This window comes from Plectropomus leopardus, chromosome 2 (assembly GCF_026936395.1).
Source record: "Plectropomus leopardus strain MGB_pleo_1.0 chromosome 2, ASM2693639v1, whole genome shotgun sequence".
NCBI classification, from domain to species: domain Eukaryota; kingdom Metazoa; phylum Chordata; class Actinopteri; order Perciformes; family Serranidae; genus Plectropomus; species Plectropomus leopardus.
In genome coordinates this window covers 17,102,758-17,128,047 of record NC_142177.1, presented here as the reverse complement: position 1 = coordinate 17,128,047, position 25,290 = coordinate 17,102,758, and the positions used below count along the sequence as shown (strand labels likewise).

Sequence of the window (25,290 nt, the reverse complement as noted above, 5' to 3'; positions counted from 1 at the left end):
ACACACACACACACACACACACACACACACACACACACACACACACACACACACACACACCTTGTATCAGGATTGCTTAAGTTCTGCACTTAAAACAAGAAGGAAAAGCATCTGTGGCTTATAGTGTTGTCAGATGAGAACTACAGAGGAAGTAGAAGTTTCAGGCCAATACATAACTTTGGAAACTACCTGCTAGTTATGAGAAAATAAGAAACAGAACGTCTCATTCCCTCATCTTGCTCTCATGTGTAAAGGTTGGGATTACCAGAGAGAAAAAGAAAATCAAAAGGATCACATTTCCAAGACAAACAGAAAGACTCAGTGTTAGGGAAAAAGACAAACAGATGGTAAAAGACGAGCAGTGATGTCTCTTTGCTTCTTTACCATTTTCAAATTGATTTTGTTGGAAGGTTTCCAACACAAATTGTGCTTTTTAATCCTGGTTGCCTAGTAATTTTTCCCAGCTTTCTCTTCTTAGTTAGCTGTATATATCTGAGTCTGTGGCCATTCTAAAAAAACTGTTGGAGCATTACATCATAAAATTGCAATCACTGTCAGTCGATTGTCAATGGACAAATGTGGAGAACATTCTGTCTTCAATAAAATGTACAGTCAGTTACTGTTTTTGCAGCTTTGTTTGGTTAGCTTTTAGTATTTCATTTTATTTTATTATTTTCAGTGGTATAGGGTGGAGCTCTGCAGCCAGTTGCTAACAATATCTGTTTTGTTGGACTTCTACTGACTATTAAATTTCCTGTATTTCAGAATAATGACTTGTCAAAAATAAATTCCATCTTTTCTATCCATAATGTCTATAAATGTTTCTGAGTCAATGTAGACAAGCATCAAACTATCTGGAAGCCACACCTGAAAATTGCAGTATTAGATCTATTATGCTGACAAATACCTACTTCAGGCTCTTTGTAAAGCTATTCACCTAACACCACCAGGTATTGAAACAGAAACCACAGCTTGCAAAACTGTCCGCCGGCTTGTGTCATTTATGATGAATTGCTCCAGTGACAGATTTGCTCAGCTCTTACGTTCCATGTGTTTCGCACACTTCCTCTTGAAGTGCTTCTTGTGGGGTTTGAACAATAATCATTACAGAGTCATTCTTAATCTGCCCAGCTAACCTGCCCCCTTCTATACTCTCTCTCTCTCTCTCTCACACACACACACACACACACACACACACACACACACACACACCGACAAACAGTCTTAAATCATAGTTTCCAACACAAGAAAAACACCTCTTGGGCAACTCTGTGGCAGGCAAGTTGGCAACATGACAGCAAGCAAACAATATTGTCATTTGAAAGGGAGTAATCTTTGTTTACTCTTTTTATAAACTGTGTGTACTTTAGATTTATGAAATTCAAACCATCCCTAAATATCATGTAACATACAGTCAGCTGTAAGAAAAACGTGTTATTTTGAAGGAGCAGTCAGTATCATGACAACACAGAGTCTACCATAAGGTGTCAGGAGGACAAACACTTGTCATGTGTCTTCAGCAGTGGGACACAGTGTTCAGTAAATCTGTCCTTAATACATAACAGTCTTACCATGCAAACATTAGCTGAAACTAGTTCCATTTCCCCTCCGGGGGCCTTGTTATAACCGATCACAAAGGGAGACATTTCCTAAGGGGCTGCCAGTCTGACATGTCAGACTTAAACCTGAAGGAGCTGTACAAATAAACGCTTACTGAACCTATCATGTTATCAAAGCTGTTTCACGCCAAAGAGTCACACACATGCTACGTCACAGAGTAGCAGGACCCAGCGGGCATATCAGCCCACATCCGAATTCCCAAAGCAGCAGCAGCAAAAAAAAAAAAAAAAAATCCCACAGAATTCCTTCACAGCTTGTGAGCTTTTAAGTCCCTTAACTTGATCTCTTGTAGCTTTAGTCTCTTTTTACCATAATCATGGCTTAGTAGTAACTTCAGCAACATGGCATTCCTGTGATTTGAGGCAGCCTCTCGTTTTACTATGAAATGATGTTTAGCTGCCTATATGTCTATACAGCAATTCCTAAAAGCAGAATGTATGCAAATATTAAACGTCTGGACAGGAATGCACTGTCATATTTAACCATTCATAGGGAGACAAGTTTTGTTTGTGTTCATGTTCCTTTTCACATCGCTGAATGTCAAGCTCAGATTCTGAGTGACTGAACCAGTGCATGCTCAGATATCTGTACGTGTGCTGCTCAGTCTGCAGAGGTAGACTAGATGCTGTTTTGAGTTGAGTAACATGTGGGCCATGTGGAGCTGCTTAGAAGTACAAGGCCTTACGGCACCTGCACTGAAGAAGGTCTCAACTGTGAATGTGTGCAACTGTATAAATATGGGCAGAAGAACATAATTTTTGATTATTGGCTCAGTCAGGGGGATGTGTAGTGTGTAGGAGGCACTGGTATGGGGCCCAACAGACATGCGGTCTGGAAGTTGGAGCAACCTTCTTTACCCTAATTCCTCAAGAAGTCATTGGTTATTCAGTAGCCAGCAAAATGGTAAGAAAACATGAAGCGTCCAGCTTAATTTATAGGTATACCCCAGTGGCAGAATGAATAGGCTCCATCTTGGCATCCAAATATCCAGGTATTATCATGAATCTATGCCATGCTCCTTCATCTCTTCCAGCGAATTGATTTAAGCCAATGCGATCATAACACCCTGTATTGATCAAAAATCACAAATGTCTGCCCAGGTATTAATGGATTCGAGGTGGATGACACAAGAAAACTTAAAGGAACTTTGCAGACAAATAGGATCACTGCAGATGTCTTTAGTCATGGGCTACAGCAGAGGAATAAGGACAAACACAAAAGACCAACCATGTCAACATTAAGCTAAAGTAAAGACACTGTTTTCACATGAAAACAGTATGCCTAATAACAAAGCAAACAAGACAAGAAGTTAGAGGACGATCATGTTGCACAAATTAAATAAACATTTACTGTTATATATATGCTGTATTAAATGTGAAAAATGTATTTTCTAAAGGATTTCATATAAAAAGTGCCTAGTTGATGTAGATGTTCTGTATTGGGATAAAGCTGTGGTAAGAGAATGCATATGTATGTTAACTAGGAGCGTTGAGAACCTATTACAGCTCTCATAATACCAATCAAATTTATGGAGTTTGCCAGATGTGAAACACACACAAAGACACGCTTTTTTTCGAGTTCAAGTCCAATTTTCTCTCCACTGTACACACACTCTAATATACACATACACAGACATTGCTACATAGAAAAAGAGAGCCTTGTTTCCCTGGAGAGAGTGGAAAAAATGAGCACATGCAATTGGGGAAGGGGTGGGCAGAGGAAAGGAGCAAAAGGGAGGGAAAGAAGAAAAAGATAGACAACACACTGGAAGGCAGGCCAGTGACATGAGAAAAAAACACACTCAATGACAGAACCAGATTTCCCTTCACTAGATCCAGCCACAGTGAGGCTGACTTCCAGCGAGATGGATATTGTTCATGTGTGGCTTCAAGGAGCCTTTTTAGCTGCTGTCATGCTAGTCTTTTTGACTTTTGTCGTAGACTGAAAGGACTGCCACCTACCGGCAATTGTAAAGCTGAAATACCTACCTGTGGTTCATGTGTTAACTTTGTTCAACACTAAAGAATTCATAAATTATACACTAATTATACACATAAAGGCAGAGTATGTGGAAAACATGACGTCGCCAATTGACATAAAAATCCCACATCATATCAGCTGAAACCATATGGTTTTAGTTTAGTTTATTTCAGAATCAGCATTTAGTAATGATGAATTCAAAACTGATTACTTGAACAGTTCATCCTGTGATGAACAGGAATGGGAAGACTCACACATTTTAGCAAGAAGCTAATATAATAGATTAAAAGGTATGCTATACATGACATTTCAGTTACTTCGTGTAAACACGCTCGCCAGAGAGGGTGAAAATAAAAAGCAACCACAGATTAACTCTCGTTTGGCAATTTGCCTCGCTGTGTTTTATCTGATGCCTGCTGCTTACACTCTGGCACCTGCTAGCTACCCTTTTAGACCCTACCTCACCCGAGCACTGTGGGGGTACGCACCCAAAAAGTCCCAAACACAAAAAATACAAAGACAATTAGAAAATTAAGGTAGCAGGCAGGGTCTCTACAGAAAAAAACACCATCACACACTTCTAGCAGGTCATAAGTGATGGACAAAAGAATTCACAATAACAATTTTATTGTAATATCTGTAGAAAATTTAAAACAATAATGATAACGCTATGAGTCAAATTCATCTTGAAGTGCTTATTGTGTCCACCCCCCCCTTATTATGGCAAGAGAATTACACTCAAAATACAAATGTAGGTAAGTGGAGAAGGAGACAAAGTGAGAATGGAAAGAAACTGAGAAGATTTAAGAGGATTATTTACACAATATTATCATATGTGCTTTATTAACATAATATCAATATTTCATGTTTTGCATACTACCGTTTTTGTTTATAACAGCATCCCTAATCTTTAATATGCAGAAAGGAAAATAATCTTTGGTTGCTATGACGTGAAACCGATATTCCATTAGACTGCATGCATTAGACAAAATACTGGAGATGCGTGACTGTCTGCAATAAATAGACTATAATCAAAGTCATGCTCAGCGATGCACCACAGACAAGTCAAAGGTTTGGTATGTGCTGAATTAATGAAGATGTCAGTCAGAAGGAGAGGTGATCAAGCAGGTCAAGCAGGTTTTGGAGCTTTTGTATGGCAACCTTTAATCAGCAGGAATAAACACAAAAGTACAATTTCACAGAGAGAACCAACAACAGAATCTCCTGCCTTCCTCCAGCACCTTGAAATGTACTACGAGCAAAGCTGCATCCACAAATCAGTGAAAGAAATTATGAGATTATTGACATAGACTATTAATCTCTAAATAATTCTGATTTGTGAGCCTTCAGGAAAACTGAAAGAGAATCAGTCTCATTCAAAAACATAACGTGAATGTTTGACAACACAGCATTGATGAATGGTTAACCCTTCCTTCCTGAACTAGGCTACTGTTTTGCAACATGAACAAGGAAGGTTTGTTTACATCCCAAAGTGCATGCGTTGGGGGTGTTTAAATACTCAGTGAATGGTGTGGAGCCTGTAGCCTTTTACATACTATGCACAGTCCCTAAATCTTGGAAAAATCCAGCCCGATAACAACCTTAGACATGTAGACAAGACAACCCATTTGTTCAGCTACCTGACTTCAGTCGTACTGAGTATGTGTTTGACTTGCCAGACTCAAGAAAAAAAGCTCTTGAAACCAGCAAAAACTGAATATGACTGCATTACAGGCCTGTAAGGGCATCACCAGGAAAGTACCAAGTGTCGACTTATGTCATTTATTGCAAAGGAACAACATATCAAACTTGATGGCTTCAGTTTAGTTCATGATAACTTTTCTGATAAAAAAAAATCAGTCCCCTAAAATAAGCTGAATAACTGTAACATGATGCTAACAGCATCAATGACATCCAGGTAGATAACCAGCATTTATAATTTGCAGCATACTCGTTTATTTTTGTTGTCATTTTCAGTCATAGCTGTTCCCTTTAAAAATCTTATGAGCTTACGTTTCTGATGTGCTTATTTTAAGTACTGTGCTACTATGCTAGCATCCTTGAGAAACCACATTTACCTTTACCCAACGCAACATCTCACTGCCGGTTGGACTAACTGCTACTTTTGGGTAAATTCAAGATGTTATTTTTTTTATTCTGTCGCCAAACAGTTGAATTAGGTCTCCATCTTAATGTTAGTTTTGTCATCGATGAGATATGAAAGCATCAAACTTGAGTTTTAGATGAATGAGATGTATACACTTATACATTAAATATGTATGAAATAACAGATGCTGAATACAGAGTTGCCTTTGAGCATATTTGCTGTTTGCAGATGAAAATCTAAAAAACCAGAACCCCTTTCCAGTCCCTGGGCCCTCATACAAAACAAGACAAAACCATTTTCTCTTGTTATCTCATCTGTTCCTTATCCCCGTTTGCTCAGCACTGTGAAACTGTATGTACGTGATGCAGGGGTTTTCTACTCGGAAGCTATTTAAACAAACATGGTGATTAGGTCTACAGAGAGTCTACATATTAAAAGGACTACAGTTCCTATTTAATGAGATGTGAAGGTGAACACCCTCAGCATAGCCCGCACAACAGAAATACTGCTCAAATACTGACTGCATACAATTTGTACACTGCATATCTAGATGTACAGGGTCAAAGGCAGTGATTGTTTTGTTTTTTCAACAACAGAATCCATTCAGGATTAAAGACAATTCAACATAAACATGTGTGCGACATACCTTTTCGGCAGCAAACATTTTGACTTGTCATGGCAGGAAACACACAGGAGCAACAAACAAAGTGTCATTAAATGTTACAGTATGCCATTCCTGTGACAGCATGCACAATAGGACCCTGGACCTGTCTCATCAAAATGGAATGCAGAAGTTGTTTGTTACACCTGTGCTCTTCTACTTAGTCTAAATTTCTGTAATTAAAAATGTCTATTTATACTTTTTAATACCCAGGTTTGAATTCTGTTGAGTCAACACCAATAGGTATTTCGCATGGAAGACATTTGGAGATGTCACAGACAGAAAAGCACAAGTGTAAATAAAAAAATTAAAAAAAAAACAATGGCTGGGTTACCTTTTACCGCTTTAGTTTCAAGGTTCTGAGAATGTGCATGTGGGCATACTACATTGGTGTTTTTTCTACTATGAAACTCTTTCACATGAGAAATGTTGAGAAACGTTAACACCTGCAGCATACTGGCTCCTTTGACTGGGTTCTTTTACATACAGTATTTTGCCCTGACTGACTCAAAATATTTACAGGTGTTTTCAGTACAAGTACTTTAGCCAGGGATTGTCCACTAAGAAAAGGCACAATTCAGCTGTAAGAGGGCTTTGTAGAAGTTAGGTGAACAAATTATGTTCACCTAAGTGACAGAAGACCTCGAGCTTTAGCATCTGGCCTAACAAGATGCTCAATAAAGCTAGAAGTTGAAAAACAAGTAACAGATCAGCCTGTTCTCTAAAGAGTGTGGTCTTGTGAATTGGCAATATATATATAAAAACTGACTTGATTTCTGACAATGTCAGTGTTGCAAAACTACATGTCATAGCATCCACTGTGAGAGTTAGTCAGGTTTTGAGATTTCTGGCTCACTTGGTGCTGCCCTCGGGGTGCTGTCAAACAAAACCAGGAAGTGTTTGGCACATTTCCGCACGGTTTACTGTAATATATTTAATAATCAATATCAGGAAATATGGTAAAAATGTGATGGAACACCCACATGACCAAAACAGCTTCCAGTTTCCTTGTTCTCCCATTTTGTGTTCCTTTTTGAGTTACTTCAAGAAAGCGTACTGTCAAAACAAAGTGACAAGGAAAAAGGGAAAGAGCAAAGCTGAGTGAAAGAGACCCAGAACAGCCTGCCTGCACTGAGCTGGGCCAGTCAGTGGCCTGGCAAATTGAAGCTGAACAAACAAGCTTCACACGATTATAATGTACCTGAGCAAGCATGGTCAGAGTCAGCCTGGCCACAATCACGCTTAAAGCTAATAACCTGGTGTGTAGTTCTGTTTAAACATCTATTCCAACAGCATCATGAAACCGCTCTTTAAGATAGCTAAACAAAAACAATCTCTTATCACTGGAAATTAAATAGTGATCATGGAGAAGGTTTGTTGTTCCTGACTGTGAGAGTCTGCTGGAACATTATTTTTCCCAGCTTCACATACATAAACTAAAAGCACTAAAGTTTGCACAGTCCTCTATATCTATTGAATGATTTTCATTAGACTCTGTCTTCATCATCATCTGGTCTTTCACCGTGTAAATTTGGATGCACACCATGCAGATATTTGTAGAGAATTCATATTCTATTTTAAGTGAGTCAGTCTCAAGACCACTTTTTTGGTCACTTAAAATCATGATGTTGCTTTCGTGCTGTAGCCACTAAAGGAGCGGCATTGATACGAGCATGTCAAAATTGCAGCCCATTGCAGCCCAGTTGAAAAACTAAATTTTGGCATTGTAAATTTCTGCAAACTATGAATACATAACATGTGCATGTTACTTAAGTGTCATATCAAAGTTTCTTGAGTGACGTCCTGACTTAGTAAAGGCAGGTGGAGGGGCTGGTGTATAGCGTGAAACCCAGGTAAGATGCCCACCAAACTACAGACCACCGTTAAAGACCAACAACAAAAACAATTGTGTTTTAGCATAGGCTTTCCAACAGCTTTTTAAAGTTAAAAGTGTGGGTGTTTTCTTTTCCTAAACATGAGCAAGGTTTTTGTGCCTAAACCTAACCACGCATTAACCATTGTATTGTTTGGCAACTGGATTGAAACTTGCATTACAACTGCACAATGCCTTCAAGAACTATTGTAATTTATGTTAAAATTGTTCATGTCTCCTAGAAGTTGCCAACCAGGTCAACCAACTATGGACCATATCTGTTGAAAACTATGAGAAATGGTGCAAGTGTTTTGCACAAAGTTTTAAATTTCTGAATATAAGTGATGGTGGGAATGGTCTAAACATATATGAAGTGGCATGTACAACAAGAACATGAAACATAACCTCCAGGTGGAGATGATAATATGAAATACGGTAACCTTTGTTTTTCTTTTTCATTCCCAATTTTAACCAAGAAATTTATGCAAAATAAAGCAACGTAATTCTTACAAAACTTTCCTTAATCCAAAAATCTTTCACCGAGGCCTGTTGGCATGTATTATTACCGCATTAACACCGCCTTGAAAGCACATAAGTGTACTTGTGCACGCACACACACTAATAACCTGAACAAAGCAGCCTTTAATGAATTTCTGTGGAGACCGGCTTGAGAGAATCAAAGCCCTCCTTTCTTTCACTAACCAAGGTTAATGTCTAACACCCCCTCCCCAACCACACACACTCACAGAGGTCATGTAAACAGACACACTACATGGATGTTGTCTTGACACCTACAGGCAAAAAAAAAAAATCATGAATATGTGTTTTTCACTACTCTTCCATGATGTTAAATTCTCTTTCTATCATTCATACCGTACATGCACCCGGAGACAGGGACAAAGTAGGACAGCAGAGAAAAGTGAGTAAGATTTGGTGAATGAGATCAGAGCTGAGGTTGCTGTGTCAAGGTCGGATGAGTCAGTTGAATAACTGTTGTGGCATATTTATTCCAGTGGTGCAATTTCACTTTGTGCCTTAATTTAACCTAACACCAAAACAAGATGTTAATAACTGCCTTTTGGAAATTAAGACTGACAGTAAACATGGATACAAACTTTGGTGTGGCTGTTGTGAAAAGATAACCTTTTCTGATTTTCTGTCCCTTTCCTTCTGAGTAGCTCTTTGGCATGGTGTCAAACCTGCTATACCAGCATGGAATGAATCCTGCCACTGTGTGTGTGGGTGTGTCTTCTCTCCACATGCATTAAGAGTGGTGTCCATTTCTGCCTCACTCACAGTTCACAAAGCCTCGGTTAGACCGGACTAAATAGCATCTGAGCAAAGAGAGCCAGGCAGGGTGAAACGATGGAGTGTGTATGGGAAACAGAGAAAGAAAGAGAGAGAGAGAGAGAGAGAGAGAGAGAGAGAGAGAGAGAGAGAGGTAGTGAGAAGAGGCCAAGGGCAAATAATCAGCCAAACTATTATCACCCAGTGCTGATGAAGCAAATTTGTGCCAAATGCCTGTATGTGTGAGTGTGTACTCCTGTGTGTTATTATGCATTTTAACAGAGGGTGCTCTTTTACTGAGAATCATGTATTGCACATCACAACAAAAGAGCTGCAGTAGATACTGCACTTTTTCAGTTTTATGGCAAATAAAAAACTGTACACACAGTTTTGGTAACACTGGTGTTAAATACTGCTGCAGGGTTTTTTTTTTAATACTACCAGAGTGTGATATCAATACCAAAATGAACTTTTTTTCCCCCAATACATTACTTTGTTGAGTACAAGGTTTCCCACACATTAATCTGTTTGTGACGGCCTGCCATTATCAAAACATCTGCTGCAATGTATAGATTGTACAGTTTTTTGAGCTGGACCTTTCATTATAGCGCTATTGAAATATATACACCGTTTGGTTACACATTGCACCACACTCAAAGGCCGAAACATACTTTGTGCACAAACAGGACAACGGAACGTCAGGTGCAGTGAAAGTTAAACTTAATAGTTACTGACCCGAGTCTATAAGTTTGCATTCACTTGCTTCTGAGGCAGCTGCTCCTCTCATCCATCAATCTAATCTGATCAGCTCTGACCTAATCAACAGATCAATAATTCGCCCTGCAACTGCTCAAACTGCTGCAGAGAAAAAAAAAGAATATTTTAAAATCCCGGTGAAGGTTTTCTGGAGCTACTTCTAAGGTGCATGGAGAAGGGAGATGAATCAAAGACGCAGAAACTCCAGCAATACTTTAAGTATTTAGAACAACTTTGTCAAAAGACCAAGGTCGTTCTGCTTGTGACCTTTATTAGGGTGTCATAAAGAGTAATGCCTGTGCTGCATTACTGGACCTGAAAAGATGTCTTAAATTAGAATGATTAAAACGGGTTTCAGACAATTGCAGAGGCAAGGCGCAGCACAACTATGTCATCAAAAAGTGCACAAGAAAGCTAAGTTAACTACAACATTGGATTTAGCCAAGTTCGTAAACATACAAACACCCGGTTGCCCCATCTGACTGCTGACATTTCACCATACATTATTACTTTTCCAGATGAGACAGTGCTATGTTTTTAATGTTGTACTATAGAGTTTGGGCAATTCAGGCAGGATGAGTTTTCTTCCTTCACTCTCTACCATCCCTGCTTGCATGTATCACTCCTGGCTACGTAACACACAACTGTCTCATTGGTTGTGCTTTGAAAGTTCAGTGGCAACCAAGGTCAAAGTTTGAGCAGAGTGCTCAGCGGCAATTTCGAGCAGTTTGCCACACCATGCGTTTGCACAATTAGCGCTTCAGTCTAATTCGGGGCTACTGGTCTCCCCATAGAAAAAAAATGGCCTGGCCAGCGCAAAAAGCGATTTTACCACTAATCTTTTGTGGGCAGCTTAAAATATAAAAAATGTGCAATTCAAATCTTTAAATGTCTAATTAAAATAGCTCAACTAAACAAATTACTGATATTAACATTCAGTACTTGATGGTATCCAGTGCAACAGAGACAGGTGGTACTTAAAAAGTACACTGGCTCGATACAATAAGTGACTGGTTGATGATTTTTGACTTTTCATTTGGCATATCTACTGAAGCTCTCTGCCATCCTGTCTTAAAATAAATTATCAACTATTCATACACTCAATACAGCCTAATATTAGTCTAAACACTGTCTAAATTATATGAGTCATGATGTTTTTATATGTGTGTTGTACTATCCAGGGATCGGTGCTGCATGGGTAACTCCTCATTGAGCAGATGTCCCAGGTGTCCTCCAAGCAGCTCATGAAGCCACAAGCCAATATTGACACACCAGTAACTGCAGTCAGATGCAGGCAGATAGTGTTACCTGCGCTCACAAAGCTGCACTGGCTTCAGAGGATAACAACAGGATACAGAGTCTTGCCACAAATGCAAGACTCTGTTGTAGTGTGTGACACAAGACTTTCACAAGCAATGGTGGAAATATTTCAAAATAAGATAATGTGTTTAATGTACATGGGAAGCTGATGAGTCATGTCAGCTGCTGTGGATTCAGAGGGCTGAGCTGTTTACAGCCACAAGAATGCAGAGAAGTCTTCACACAGAGACTTATTTAATCACCCTACTGACACTTCTTTTTGTTGCCACAAATACACTGTTCTCATTGTGTTTCACACGTGGCCTGCTTCTCAATCACTGACTTCACCCAGAAAAAGGTGATGAAGGATGGTGAGGGAGTTATGTGATGGAAATTCAAGTGGCTACAACTGAGTGCAAAGAGGGAAGGACTTTTGGCATAGCTGGCTCATGGACTTTGGTCCCAGGTGAACTATGCAAACCGGCTACAGTTCAAGTTATATTATAGGGCTGCAACTAACAATATTTTCATTAATAATCTGTCCATTATTTTCGCGACTGTTTTGTAGATAAAAATGTCCGAAAATAGTGAAAAATGCCCTGTGTAATTTCCAAGAGCAGAGGGTGATGTATGTCTCATCTGGGCAACAGTCCAAATTCTAAAGCTCTTCTCTTAATTATCAAGTCTGACAAAGAAAAGCGTCAAATCCTCACATCGAGGAAGCATAAAACAAGTAAATGTTTGGGTTTTTGCTTGAAAAATACTTCAAGGAAAAGTGAACACAAACTCAATTTACCTGCTTTTTAGTCTCAAGAAATTTGGGTTATAGCCACATTTTTTGATTGCATGTACAGCAAGGCTGCAACTGACAATTTTTATTGTTAATTATATTCTTAATCATTCTTTGTTTGGTCTATAAAATGTCAGAAAATGGTAATAAAACACTGATGGGTGTTTCCTTAAACCCACAAGGACATCCTCAAATGTCTTATTCAGATATTCAGTTTTCTATCATAAATAAGTAAAGAAACCAGAAAATAATCACATTTAAGAGGCTGGAATCAACTAATTTTGAATATCGAAGAATCGCAAACTTTTTAATCTTAAAAACATACTCAACTAATAAAGCAATCATCAAACTTCTTTGCAATTAATTCAAGCGTTGACAGCTTTCATGTACAGCAAATCGTAGTAATGTGAATTGCATGAAATAGTTAACAGTTATTTTATGGTTACAATCTGTGAGACTCACTAAGAATTTAGTTTATAGGCACCTTATTACTGTCAGTGCTGTTTTTTTTGTCAGTGTACCTTTAAGGATTTAGGGGCATTTTGCGGCATCTAGAAGTGAGAATTGTACACTAAAACCAGCCAAAACTTCTCCTGGTTAGAATCCCTTTAGCGTTTACTGTTCAGGAGCAGTTACCGGGAGCCGAATTATCTGCAAAGGTCTCTTCCTCTCCAAAACAATCAGGCCAGTTGAGAAAAAACACTGAAACAAAGTTTCAAGCTACAAATCAGTGGTTTTCCGACAATGCACATTGCATATTGGCTTCCAACTACAGTGGCAGAAAAGCGAATGGCCCTATCTGGAGCCACTGTTTGGTTTGTTCATTCTGGGCTACTGTAGAACAAATGGCGGTGCTTATTTTCAGGTGATTATTCACGAAGGAAACATACTTATAATATTATTTCCCATTTCTGCTGATATATTTCCCTGAATCCTACACACTGAATTTTTAAATACCCCCAAATTAAGCTAGGCCACTTTAACCCGTCAAAACCTGAATCAATATCAGTTTTCTTGTGCTGCAGTCAAACGCCTTTCACATGCATTTACACATTTTAAAACATGAGCACATTGGTTTGATTTCGGTCAAAAACACTGGAAAAAAGCAATCAGCAACTTGGCAAGAAATGTCTCAGAAACTGCTAAATAAACTGTGAAAGGTGAAAACAACAAGAGAGAGAGAGATCAGAAAATTATACCATAATTAGGGAAACATAAAGAAAACTGTTTTTACAATTACTGCAATTTTATATTCAAAATTAAGTTACTGAATATATATAAATTATTAGTATTATAATATAACTATTTTCAGGCGATTTCCTGTTTTTCCGGTAATTTTCTTGTAGATTTCTATACATTTCTTGTTCAGTGACTTATTGCCCTTTTCCATGTTTTTGTGAAAAATCGAGCCAATTTGCACAGGGTTCAAAGGGTTAAGAGGTTAATTTGAACATTGATGGAACAAAAACTAACATGTAAACTGTTATCTTTCTCACATTAATTAAGGGGTTTAACCACTCAATTTAAACCAGCCCAGTAAGGGACATTTAAGGCATGGACTAAGGTGTTTCAGAGAGAAGCTCATCTGCTAATGTATTATGAATGGGACATGTCTTTATATGGGATAAAGGGCTTAAGTTGAGTTAATGTTTTTCCGGTTTGTGTTCATTGTGCTAGTCGTTAGCATAATGTTGAACGCCACCGTTTACCCCCCTTTTTATTTTCCGTTACCGTTGGCCACAAAGAGACCCTCTGCTGCCACAGGAGACAACACTCAGCTGGAGGAATTTGTGAAGCAAACAAAGTGGCAGTCTATGGTAGACTATTGCCAGTATAACCAGTATAACCGGAGACAAGTTAGGTTTTGTGACCTTAACCGGACCGGCAAGCACTGAAACATGGCTAAACATACGCAACAACAACTGTAACACGGCGAGAGTCATACCGCGACAGAAACTCCCATCAATCCCAACGACACACAGTCATTTCTCCTCTGCTACCAACGTCAACCGAGCTTTACTTCTCCATTATGAGCTAAAACATGAGCTAGGAGCCGGGTCACAGTACAGACAGGCGACTCCTGACGCCCCTGCAAGCAGACAAGTGCTGTTGTCCCAAATGTCCCAAAACACCAAGTTTTTTCAACCGCTAACAAGTTTAACCGTTTTTCAACAAAACTTGTCTTACCTCTTCCGCTGAGCTGGAAAGTGTCCTCTAGTTTGTCGCGAGCTTTTGGTTTTTAAGCACGGTTTTCCCGACTTCAAAAATCTTCAATGGTGTTTAAGGAAGTGCTCAAGTCTGCTGCTGTTAATTCAGGCTCCCTCTGTCTCTCTGCGTGTCTCGCGCTGCACTGCTGCGGCTCTATGGCAGAGCGCGAGCTGCAAAGGAGTGAGTGTGTGACGTCACCCAGGTGAATACCCAAAGACACACGCACACAAAAACACGCAGAGGTGAGAGTAATGGTAAGGGGATAGGATGTACAGTGGTTTGATCATTATGGCTAAACAATGTATCCACAGATGGAGAATTTCTAATGCCAGACCGCTTTTTTCCTGCCTTCATGAATTAATTAGGCCTATTAAATTTCAAGAAAGCGCTAAATGTATAAAGACAAAAAAAAGCCTTACATATTTAAGGTTACATTCAAGTATTATTTTCGAAATAGACCTCTGACGTTTTTTGTTGATTTTTCGTTTATTTATTTATTCATTATTGGTATTTTATTTATTCAGATTTGTTTTCCATAAAAGTTATATGCTCAAGTGTTAATTTGTATTGTTTATATATTCAACTGGATGTAATGGCCAGAACTTGTTTCTAAATAAATATTTGTTGTTCTTTTTAAAACAAGTGAGACTAATGGTTTTGCATTGTCTGCAGCATGCACACTACACACAAATAGAGCTCAGGATATAAAATGCTTTGTATCTGTTAATTTCTGTTTACATTTTAGGCTTTGGTACTGGCCGGACTGAACTGACAACATTGGAAACCAGATATTTCACATTGGAAAACTGCTTCTCTTAGGTAATGTTCCTTATTTATGAGAGGGGAAGGGGTAGTGCAGAACAAGGGACAGTGGTTAAAGTTAAAGTCACCTTTTTAGACTATTACTTGAGTAAAAGTCTTAAAGTATGTGACAATTGAGTATCAATACTAATTTTATGACACTGAATGTCATTAAGTAGGCCTACTTAAAGTAAAAGTACAGGTAATTACTGGGAAAAAACAAGCAGTCATAATTCTGAGGACTATAAGGTGTATTTCTTCTTAAAATATACGCCACCTTAAAAATGAGTGTACAAAACACTCTAAGAAAACAAGGTTTTTTTTTTACAACCTTAAGGATTTAAAGAACAAAATCTAATTTTTCTTTCCCTCTCATTCCTTTTCTCATCCATCCCTACCTCCCTCCTTCCTCCCTTCCTTCCTTCTCTATTTGTAGTAAGTAACTAAGATGCTTACTGGCAGTTTTTTTATTATTCAGGAAATGTAATGCAGTACAAGTGAAAGATGACAGAAATAAAAATCCTCTAGTAAAGTGCAGATACTCCCAAAAATGCAGTACTATAACAAAGCATTATTACTTTGTTACATTACACCACTGACTGGGGATACACTCCAAATAGTTTTTCTACACTGGGGAGGGAATTGGGTTTTTTGATTTTTTTGGCCAAAACTTGCAAGTGGGTTTGAAAGGAATGTTTTCTTTAAAAATCTCCAAAATATTACCATTTATCATAGCCAGAAACTGGGAAATGCAGTTATTTAGTCACACTGTTAGCCTGATAAAGCACAGTCTCTCACTGTATCATGTATAATGCTTCAGTCCTAAAAATCCTTGTCCTGAACTTGAAATTGTTCCAGAAAACATGAGTTTTTGCAACACAAATGTGTTTGCAGCAGTTGCACTTTGCGCCTTATTGACACACAACAAATTTTCCTAGCAGCATGTATAAACAAAAGACTATGGCAGGAGAACCAGCAAACCAGGAAATCAATGCAATGTGCAGGTACACAACCGATCTGGTCTCTCTCCTTTCATCTGTTACACACAGGTTTCGAGGGTTTGTGGGCTGATTGAAACAGCCCTGCATTTCCATACTGGCCCTGCCCACATCACCTCCACACAAGGCAATGCACACACAGATCCATGTGGTGCTGAGTCATCAGCTCCCACCCACCAAAACTGTATGACTATAAGAGAGAATGGAGCGGTAAATTTAGACAGCCTGTCTCAACTCGTAAAGAGCTATTTATAGCTCCAAAAAGGGCACAACAATGACGTATAGCTTAGGTGACCAGGTTTGAATGCTGATGGAGATTATTGAGTAAGACTATGGACTTACTCATCACCCCGTCACCACCACTAGCATTCAAAGTATGGGACAACAACTGAAGGACAATAGATTTTGCTACAAAAAAAATCCCCATTTGGAAAACTTTTGTAATACATTGCAGTCAAGTAGATCACACAAAAGTCTATTTGTGGTTGCCACAAAAAGTAGTATTACTCATTCAAAAGATTAACCATGCTAGCCAGGTGTAACAAGCACACATATTGTTCATTTAAAAATAAACTTAAATCATGAGATGAAAGTCAGATCTCCCATTGCGTGTTGCATCAAGGCTCTGAGAAGTAAACAGTTGCTCTGGAGAAGATAACTTACTGCCTATGAATAAGATACTTTTTTTTCCTATAAAATATGGCAACCTTTTATCAGCTACATGGAGAATCTCTCATCCCATATGACTGAATGATGGCCTCCATGATCTTCCTATTTTCACCACGCTAGTATTATACCAGCATGCTATCGTGGTCTGTGTCTGTCAAATCTTTCCCCCTTTCATTGTATAGTTGTACTTAATTTTATTGGTTACATGTTTATGTGAATTGTTATGCACTAAGTTATTTTATTATCATTTTTGAGTTACTTGTAATGTAAATTGGGGTTTCTGTAATGTCATTTGTAAACTTTGAAAAAACAAAAACAAAATAAAATGAAATATAATAGTAATAATAATATTAATGACCTAAAGTCATGGCTAAAATCTAGTCAAGTGTATGACTATATTTGACTCTTGAAATCTGATGAGTGTTTGTATTTTATGTTTATATTTTACGTTTTATGTACTGTTGTCCTTTTTACATATATTAAGTACTCCTATGAAGTTTACTCTGTTGTATGTACAGTTCTATTTTTCCTGTTTTAATGTGTTGTGTTCTATAATTGTCATGATACCTGCCCAAGGACCACAGGTTGAAAATCAGCCGAGCTGGCTAAACTGGCACATTAGCACATTTATAGAAAACGTCCACATTTAAAAAAAACCCCCAAAAAACCAAAGAAACCCCGACACACACGTTAAGGCCCACAACAGAAAAATGTGCCTTTTTCCATTACTTCCACTTCCTGGAAAATTCTCTATATTCACTGCTGACCTCATGCTGCACTAGTAGTTGTAAATAAAATTTTCATCCCAATAAAACTATCATGGACTTTCGATCAGTAATCCCAGCCTGCCACTCCTGTCAAATAAACCTGCCTCTGGCTTTCTCAACTGATATCCAGCAGATTTGCACTTGAATAACCCCTCCCTGTGTTTTGTCCAGCCCTGCATTCTGGTTCAACAGGAACTGCATGAAATTGGGGAAGCAAGATTTTCTTCTCAACAGGAGCAAGCAAGAAATATTTGGTCACTATTACCACGCTCTGAAGGAAGAAATGTAGGACAGAGGGGGTGCATAGTTTTCTGAAGTAAAGTGACGGTAACAAAGTTCACTGCTCAGTGACACAAAATTACCCCATGTTGGTTGAAAGTTAAAATTAGAGGCATTGCTGTTGGCTGTAACTAACTTGAGTTAGTTCACCGTGAAAGAGATAAACCTGACTGTTTTGAGACTTTGTAAGAACACTAGTACACTGTAAAATCTGACAAATTCATTTTACTATAAAAAAAAATCTAGGGAACCAATTGCCTTAAAAATGTTAGTGAATTTAACTATTGGTCTAAATTTATGCTTACTCAATATGTTATATGTAATTTTAAGTTTACTTAAAATTTAGACATATTTAATTAATTTTGTTAAGTTGTTGCAACTTGAAAATGACAAGTTTAATGAAATCAAATTTTCTAAGTTTTAGCAACTTCAGTAAACCAAACTGTGCTACATATCTGTATTCTTGATCATGACAATACTCTGTGTCATGATCAAGCTAAATCAGACTAACTTAATTTACTAAAGTTGTTAACACTTATAGATAATTTCACTTGTCATTTTTACGTTGCAACAACTTCACAAAATTAAGTAAATAAAGTAATTTTTTTTAGCAAACTTTACACTTAGCTATAGAGTAAACAAATTTAGACAATAGTTATATTTACTTACATCTTATCAAGGTAATCGGTTTCCAAGATTATTTTAGCAAGTCAACTTGTCAGATTTTACAGTCTAGCATGACATGACACAGCATATTGTATAAAACCACTGGCTTCATATTTGCTGTGTGAATTAGACTCATATTTGGGCAGGGGACCCAGACGGTTCCTGTTGTGACGGCCATTTCTGCCATCCCAGCAGTGCCAGGGCAAACATCACGATGAGTAATGAGGGGAACAGACACAGGGAGGGAGGGATGAAAAGCAATCTCTAAAAAAGGGAAAGAAACAGTCCTTTCATCAGGAGTCATGCCGCAGACTAAATCTGCTTTTCTCTAACTGTCCTTGTTTACATCTCCGTCTCTTTTTTCAGCTGTTTTCAGTTCCTCGCCTTTCACAGCCTTCTTTTCTTTCACACATGCCTTTTCATGTTCCAAGACAGATAACCGTGTGTTTGTAGACAAAGAAGTTCAACAGGTTCTTCCTTCAAATGGCCTCGAGGTAAACCAGACCAGTATTTAGACAGATATAGGGTTGGCTGAGCACATACATGTCAACATACTGGTGGTAAAACATTTGGCAAGACATGGTTTGTTATCTCTAAAAGCAGCATAACCTTCCTCTTTTAGACACAGTAATTTCCCTCTCAAGTGTTGATAAAAAAATGCCAAAAGGACATCTACAAGTGTTTAAACTATTGTACCACCAACCACAACAGCAGATAACACGCTGAGCTGGAATATCAGCGGGACTCCGGTACATCCTGTTGTGTTGATTATTTTTCTCTGTCATTCATACTTATCCTCTATTGTCTAACATATTCTCCATGAATTAGTTTGTGTATAGCAGCATTAGACAAAAAACAAAGATCAGGTGGAACACTTCCTGTTACTTAACTAATGAACCCTGACTGAGTGGAATATTTTCAAGTTATTTGATATATTCAATGCATAACAATGACAGCACAAAACAACTGATTACCTGTGTGATTACCCCAAACAGTGAACAAAATAACTGCAGGACGTTTGTGTAAAACAAGCCATTTGGATGAATTTTGAGCAGATTATTTCCTGTGAATACTATATCTGACATGAGCTTTCTGAGCTTTTCAAGTCTGGAGCTGCTCCATAGTTGCAGATGACGCTGAATGCAGCCAGGGTAATGTACTGAATATACAGATACACTTTCTGTTTCAACACCAAGGACACTACAACAGAATAAAGCTAATTTTGGTATAAAAATAGAAAACAATCAGTCCGTGGGTCCACAGAGTCAGTCTCCCATTAATTGTCTATGGAAGAGCTCAACACTTTAAACTCGATGAAATCAAAAGTTTAAGACTTACTTCCCTTGTTTCTGGCATTGAGAGAGAGTAGCTCATGTTCACAATTATATTAATTGAACTTTTCAAAACTATGGAAATAACACTCTGAAATTATTTATTTAAGTGGTGTTCCTTTTTGATGGTGGTCAAGACACCCAGGTTTTGGTCGAACATATTCTACATCTAGAAAATAACATGTCCCCCTCTAACAACCCTCTCCTCAGTGTTTGGTGATGTGGATGATTTTGGGTCTATAGCATGGTAAGTTGCTGACTTGCATTTACCAGTTTCATGTTGGCCACTCTGGAAAAAAGGCCCCTTTGACTTTCAAACATAGGTTTTACTGTTTGATTGTGAAACACAGTAAAAATGTTGGCCAGTTGTTGTTAAATCTCACATCATTCTTTGACTTTTCTTTATCAATTTTCTCTTTTGATTCCACATTGTTTTGCCTATTGGAGATTTGCAATACAAGCACTGTATCTCTATCTGATGTGGATTTGAAACTTTTCATGTGCGCAAGGAGAAGATGTCCTTTCACTATTTTTAGAGGTCCTTTTCTTACAATTCGCCGAGACCACAGAAATTGAAGGCTATTGATTCAACCCTGCCGGCGGTTATCTAATCACTCTCTGCGTCTCTGGTTCCCTGGCTACTAAGGCAAAGGTTTTGTGAATGTATTTTGCATGTGTGAGAGACCATGTGACCAACTTCATGCTCAAGACAAGAAGTGGAACAAGGTGTCTTTAACTTTCAGGTGCTTTAAGAAAACTTTCCCTGCTTACGACGCCTTTCTCACTTCTCTCTCTGTCTGTACTTCAAGTGAGTATTGGGTCACTGACACTCCTGGGATCATGTATCTAGAGCAACCCCAATCTTCCTATTTTCTGTTCTGCCTACTTTCTGACTGACATGCAATCACTTCATCTTTACTCATCTAATTGGGAATGATCTCTTGGTCTTGATCTCTGTATCCAGTAACAGTGTCCTCAGCAAATGCTCCCCTCGGCTCCCTTTCTTTTTTTATTATCAGTACAGACAGCCTTTTAAAATTATTAATGAGCAAATCAAATACCAGTTTTGAATGCTCAAAGGACATTTACTGGCTGATAAACTGAAGCCACATCCCTTTTCTTTTCTTTAGTGAGCTCTCATGTTGGGCCTGTTTTGGTTAATTCGCCATCATTAATATTGCAGATGTTAAAAAAGAAATAGGTCAAAATGTTTTGTGCTGTTTCTTTGTCTTTAAATATTCATGCTAGCACTGCTTTCCTGGTTGCGGTCCATCGCTGTCGGACTGGGTTGTTTTGGCTTCGTGGAACTCTTTGGTATAACTAATTAACTTATCTGAGATGGCTTGCATTATGCAGCAGTCTGGGAAGTGAATAGGGTGAAAAGAAGGGCTCATTATCGATCTCTTCTTTCAGTGGATGGAAATGTGTTTAATATTTGCCCAAGTTACATCTGCAACAGGGCAACGGTTACCAGTAATGATGCATAATCCTCTGGACAATACAAATATGTCACTTTAATTTGACCTAAAATCAGAGTGCTTCCATGAGCTGATTATGAGACAATGGGCCTCTGGGCACAGATATGCAAATGGCCCCACCACCTCTCCTACACAGGAGCAAGACACTCAGAATTTGTAGTGGTTTTGCATCTTTGTGTAGTCGCTATGCATCTTTCTTGCAGTATCTGTGGTCATTTTGTGTTTCCTTGTGGTAGTTTTGCATCTGTTTGCAGTTTCTTTTTATCTCTTTGTCATTTTGAGTCTCTTCCTGATTGGTATGTGTTAAATTAATTTCATTTTACAAGTGAAGGCCACAGGGCCCCCTGACTATTTGGGCCCCCAAACCAGTGAGGTGTAGGCCCATTCAGGAATCTATTTATAGTGCCTCTTTTGGGTTAATCATAGTAGTGATAATTAATGTAATGCAGAATTACCATATTGTGATCTACAATGACAATATAAAAATAAGATGGCTTAACAAATAGAGTATTTCTTGTTTAGAGTGGGGGCATCATAGGCTTTTGATATAAAACTGAAAAATGTGCTGACAAGAGAGGACATCATAGTAGGCTGGCACACTTAATAGATGATGTAGGCTACATCAAAGGACACATGGCAGTGGATGGACACAACACTGATTGTTGCAGGATGTAAACTGGGACTTTCTGACTCTGCAACAGCTTGAAGTGACTTTCTCTCCCTTGACTTTTACATGACATAACCTCATCAAACCATCAACAAATAAATAAATTAATTATATATAGTAGATTTTCCCTTTCTTGTTGTCTGTTTGAAGCAACACATGTTTGCAATACAAGGTTTATACTCACAGTTCTATTAATTTCCCATTAATAATGAAAAACAGAGCTACCTGAACTTGTAGTGCATATCATGCACAAGTATATTTGGTCTGAAAGTGAAAATTTCACTTTTCCAACTGTATCTAATTTATCAATCTTGTTTTAACTGTGTAAACTCAACAACCCCAGCATCAAGTGTATACTGCCGGACAAACAGAAATATGCAGGAGGAGCTCTCAAGTTTTTGGTCTTCAGTATGTTTGATTCAATTTAGCTGAGATCTACTGTATATGGCTTGACACACTGCTGCCCTCTGCTGGATGAGAAACGCACTTAACTGAACTGTTTGCCAATGCAACAAACAATGGAAACATAAACATGCCGTCTATTATGCACTTATTTCAGCATTATCCTGGTATTTTACGATTTTGTAAGACAATTGACTTAATTACTTTATAAAGCCATTTTGAGTGTGCTTCATTTTTGTACTAAATTGTATATTTTAATATCATGTAGATATAGGGGTGGAGTTGAAAGATGGAAAATGTGCAGAACTTGTGATAAAATAGTCATGCTTATACAAAATGCTGACATCAGTTTACCAAACAACTTAACCTTTATGACATATTCTTAACAAAAAGGGAACACTGTGCTCCACAAAGGCAGTAAAAATGTAGAAGATACTGTATTGGAATTGACATCACTAAGCAGGAGTTCATGTTTAAGTGTAAAGAAAAAAAATCATGTGTAAGAAAAGGCAAAACAGCTCTGTGACAGCACACAAAGTATACTTTTTAAAGGAGTTTATTTCTATATGTATCTATATACATAAACATTTACAATGCACTATATGCAAGAGGTACAATCCATAATAACACTATACGTATGGCAGATAAGAAACAGGTAGAAAAGCTGAACAGGACATGATGAGCAAAAGTGTGCTTCAGAAATAATGTAGTTTGATGGGTTAAAGATCACATGTAGCACAGCTGTATTCCAAATGGAGCAGATAATGCCTTTAGGTAGGTTATTTAAAGAGACAAATCATCCCAAAATCAAAATGGCATATTTTTACACTTCCCTGTAAAGCTATTAATCAATCTAGTTTTGGTGTGACTTGCTGAGTGTTATTGATATCACCCGCAGAGAAGTCTGCCTTCTCTCTAATGTAATGGAACTATATGGCACAAATAAATAAATCTGAGAAACCTAACAGCAATGTCTCTTTCTAGACCTGATTACTCAAACTAATCCACAGACCTTGTTCCCAGCAGTTTCATACAGGAACTATTTTCTGTCTACCAAGCTACACCTTGTGAGTGAGTAGATGCATACTTCCTTCTGCACTGTGTTGTGTTGTCGGGTGTATTGCAATTCATACCAAACTAATCTAGTCTGTAACACAGCACTATCAGGAAGGACAAGGGAAAATATGTATTTCTGATTTCAAGGTGAACTGTCTCTTTAAGAGAAACTACAGACACGAGATTATGTTAAAACAGTCGAGAAGAGTGAAACTCCAGTGTTACACTACTGCTGAAGACATGGGCGGCTCAGATGACTCTTAACACTGGCAGTTTATAGATCATATGACAATGGCTTTTTTTTTTTCCAGACGTTTCCATAAAGTGTGATTTTGTCCAGCAGTGTATATACAGCATGAAAAAAGGAATTAATAAAAAATGGCACAATAGTATTTTCTTATGTTACTGGACTGTAACTGAACTGTTCAAAATACTAGAAGGTTAAGGTATATAAGAGTAGATAAAAAGCTAATGTTATCAAGGTCTCTTCTGGAGACATGTACAGTACTTTGATGATATAAAGACAAACAAGGAGTACAATTTAATTTCAGGCACATTCATCATTAACGGCAAATTTCACTGCATTCAACTGGAAGAAATAAATTGGCACTTCAGAACTGTATGGCATTTTTTTCTTCAAAAACATACAGATTCGAATACAAAGTATCTTTGAAAGCATCCATCCTTAAAAATACTGTCGAGTGGTTGTCATGCTGAGGGTCATTCTGTAGCTTTTTAGCTTCAATATAATAGTAAAACTCCACAAGAAATATAATGTACACACACTGGGATGATTAAAATGACCTCTAACTCAGAACATCATGTAACACCATTTTCTATACAAACAATTCCTATAATTCACTGCAATATCTGCAGCGTATATTTCACAATATATATTCAGAATACCAGATATTTCTCTAAAACGGTGACCAATGTTTTCCCTTTAACTAGCTGTGAATACTACTACAGAGCAGCGATTGTTTGATTTGAACACCCACTGTCTGGCATATAAAAAATGAAGGATGTGGGTTCTTCTGCAGAACCAAAAGAGTGGTTTAATAATCCAGTGGAACCTTGGGTAAAAGACACCAAAATACAGCAAAGAGTTGAACCTGGGCAACATTTTTTTTGTGGGATTAGCCTTGTAAAAAGGTGAAACAGAGGGAATAAAATTATCTTTATATAAAGAATTTGATGTATCCAAGCTTCTCCTAAAAGGTAGAGGCTAAAGTGAGTTTTCATATGATCTCCAACAAGTGATTTCCACTTCTCCTTTCCACATAGTGTCGTCCCCCATGTTTACCTTCCTACCATTGGGTGGCAGCCTTGTCTTATGGTTACATTCTCACACGATATTCCACAACAGGTCAGATGTGATGATTTCTTACTGACGGTCTGAGTTCAGAAGCAGCAGGTAGCTATGTTGTGCTCCACAGAGGAGTTTGTAGCAGTCACAGACAGCAGGACTTTTTTGTTTCATTGAGCAGGTGCTATAAAACAGTAGCCTCCTCCATGGCATTCACCCATCTGAAAAAACACAAGAAAAGCAACAAGAGAAATTTAAAACAACACACCACTTATTTTTACAGGACAGG

The 25,290-nt window shown here is 38.0% G+C and overlaps 2 protein-coding genes across 3 annotated transcripts in view; both read right to left on the bottom strand.

The window, feature by feature from the left end:
- Window positions 1-14,740, bottom strand: part of LOC121954947 (protein kinase C delta type-like) — a 28,265-nt gene extending 13,525 nt beyond the window's left edge. The window contains exon 1 of the mRNA XM_042502706.2: window positions 14,561-14,740. The gene's annotated coding sequence lies outside the window, so the exon portion shown is untranslated. The remainder of the gene's footprint in view (window positions 1-14,560) is intronic.
- An 8,439-nt stretch (window positions 14,741-23,179) lies between these two features.
- fgd5a (FYVE, RhoGEF and PH domain containing 5a) overlaps window positions 23,180-25,290 on the bottom strand; it is a 43,928-nt gene continuing 41,817 nt past the window's right edge. For both annotated transcript variants that reach the window (XM_042502685.2, XM_042502694.2), the window contains exon 21: window positions 23,180-25,222. In XM_042502685.2, coding sequence (XP_042358619.2) covers window positions 25,186-25,222 — 37 coding nt within the window. In that variant the 3' untranslated portion in view covers window positions 23,180-25,185. The remainder of the gene's footprint in view (window positions 25,223-25,290) is intronic.